The sequence below is a fragment of the Arachis ipaensis genome, chromosome B09 (genome assembly GCF_000816755.2).
Source record: "Arachis ipaensis cultivar K30076 chromosome B09, Araip1.1, whole genome shotgun sequence".
NCBI lineage: Eukaryota > Viridiplantae > Streptophyta > Magnoliopsida > Fabales > Fabaceae > Arachis > Arachis ipaensis.
The window spans coordinates 32,635,040-32,637,557 of record NC_029793.2 but is presented as its reverse complement, the minus strand read 5'-3'; the positions used below and the strand labels follow the sequence as shown (position 1 = coordinate 32,637,557).

Below are 2,518 nucleotides of genomic sequence, written 5' to 3'. Positions count from 1 at the left end.
TCTTGTTTTTTTCTCTCATCAACATATCCATATTTCACTCCAAGCTATTTAGTTGTTTTCGGGTATAAACTCCAAGCTAATTTATACCTTAAGTAATAGAATTAAACTTTTTGTCCACTCATCCACTAAACCAACCTACTCATTCCTAACTCTTTTTCTGTTAACTTTACTAAAAAAATACAAACCTAGTAAAACATTCCATTGTTTTAATTGGAGTCCAATCATTCTGGCCCACCTTATACACTGTATTCTATGTTGGCCCATTCAACATTTTTACTAAAGCCAAAACATGAGCCGTTTAGCAGCCGCGCTCAAGATAATACTACCTAGGGACAAACTAAGAAATTTCATTCTTTTTTCTACGGATAACGCCACAGCAGGTCAACTACTCACCATGATCTGCATACTCAGATGTTCACGTGAATAATTTCTATTCAAATCTATGCGGTCAGTATATTTAAATTAATATATCAACGCTATACAATTACTATATACCGGTATGTCATTGACATACCTGAGTTGCTTCTTATAAACATAATTTTGAATGCAAAATCATTTTTAGGTTTACGAAAGAAAAAATTTGCCATTCAAAAAATCTCTTTCAACATGTTTTCCAAACACAACCTATATTATAGGGCCTAAGCAGTAGCACTAAATAGGATTGTCTCAATGGAGGAGAAATAATGACCTAATCACATACTAATCACTTCATATTCGGTTTTATTTATTCTCTATTCCAATAGTTTTTCAAGACTGATCCATTTTGTTACTTGACACATTCCAATTGTATTTTTGAACAGGCAAATTCCATTAGTAATTTTTGAATATGTGAAAATATTATTGCATAATTCGATACTTAGATACAAATTTTATTTTGGGTTGATAACATAATTTAAAGCATTATTTTGAAGATTAAGCATAACACAATTAACCCGCTAAGTCAACGTATTTAACCTACGGAAAAAAAGGGGCTAGACGAGAATAGAAGTATCCGCTGATGGCCGAATTAGTGTTGCAACAAAAATAAAATGCATTCACAAGTTCTACTAAGATTGAGGATCACATTACCAGCTAATTTGACAACCATAAAAAAGACCAATTCCAAAGACACCATTTCCTGTTCTAATCCAGCTGAAACAGCAGCAAAACCTCAAGGTTGGTGACTGCAATTTTCAACGGATTGCTTATCTAGGAAAAAAATCCTACAACTAAATCTTATAGAAAAAAGAGGAAACGGGAAATTATGCCGCGCGCGTAGAGCCTATCTCCGGAATATAGTTTTCATTCACTCCGCATTCAGAGCTCATCCTGCAAATACATGGCAAGAAGAGAATTATAAAATGTAATATTAGCTTTCAAACTTGATATCGTGTGAAGATTAATGAGGTGAGAATCATACATGTTTGTCCTCTTCGTTGTCTTCCCCAGATTCTTTTGATTCGGAATCAGACTCATGGCTAGCTTCAGAATCTTCCTCGTCTTCCTCGGCCTAGACAACGTATGAAGTTAATTTCATTGTAATCGGGTAACATGATATCAGGAATCAGTGGTTAGTTATACTTACATCAGAGTCAGCAGGATCATCCTTTGATTCCTGGTAAAAAAAGTAATATTGCAAGATCAATTTAACAGAATGAAATATCATCTCAAAAATGAATAATGAAGCAGGTAAGGACAAAAGCTCACCTCCTCTGCTTTCTTCTTCTCAGCCTCCTCAAATGCTGCCTTCTCAGCCTGCAAATATTTTTCATTTAAGAAATCAGATACATTATTTAGCATAAAAAATACAATACATGTAAGGCAAAATACACAGTGAACCGAAACTACTTACATCCTTTTGCTTGCCCCATGTTTCTTCGGCCAGTTGCTTAGCGTATTCAGGATCATCGGTAAGCAAGACATTGTCAAACAAGGTTCCAGATTTGACCTGACAAATAAATAGCTTGCTTTTCACTTTGGATCCAAAAGGATCAAGATAATGCAATGTAATTAAGCATAGAAAATGAAAAGTTTACCTGCCAAAGTTCAATGCCGACATACTTCAACTTGGGGAAAACATAGAGGTCGGGGTCATCCTTGAAATCTGATAAAATTATTTTTCAGATGACAAGTCAATGGATGGACAACACTTCATTGGCTATTTATCTTTTACTATATTGTATTATTGTCTTAGTTGATATTTGTCTATTCTAATTTTTTTGTCAAGGAAGAAACAGCATTGATGAATTAAATTAAATCCATGAAATTGAAAAACTACTTTGTGGTTCTGTAATTTCTAGCATACACTATTTGCTACCTAGTAACATTTTTATTATTGAAAATATTAAATATATAAATCTAGATTCTAACTGAAAATACAAACCCAGAAAATTTCTTATTTTGTACGTAAGATTAAAATTTACTTTGAGATTAAAATAATATATTTCTAAACTAAACTTTAAACTTATAATTTCAATTAATTTTATTATAATCTTATTAATATTATAAAAATACTTTTAAAAATATGTGTGTGATTTTT

The 2,518-nt window shown here is 32.4% G+C and overlaps 1 protein-coding gene across 1 annotated transcript in view; it reads right to left on the bottom strand.

The window, feature by feature from the left end:
- LOC107617877 (calreticulin) overlaps positions 979 to 2,518 on the bottom strand; it is a 4,284-nt gene continuing 2,744 nt past the window's right edge. Inside the window, exons 9-14 of the mRNA XM_016319753.2 lie at positions 2,016 to 2,083; positions 1,832 to 1,927; positions 1,687 to 1,734; positions 1,565 to 1,594; positions 1,400 to 1,489; positions 979 to 1,308 (exon numbers count right to left, since the gene is read on the bottom strand). Of these exons, the coding sequence (XP_016175239.1) occupies positions 1,297 to 1,308; positions 1,400 to 1,489; positions 1,565 to 1,594; positions 1,687 to 1,734; positions 1,832 to 1,927; positions 2,016 to 2,083 (344 nt within the window). The 3' untranslated portion in view covers positions 979 to 1,296. The remainder of the gene's footprint in view (positions 1,309 to 1,399; positions 1,490 to 1,564; positions 1,595 to 1,686; positions 1,735 to 1,831; positions 1,928 to 2,015; positions 2,084 to 2,518) is intronic.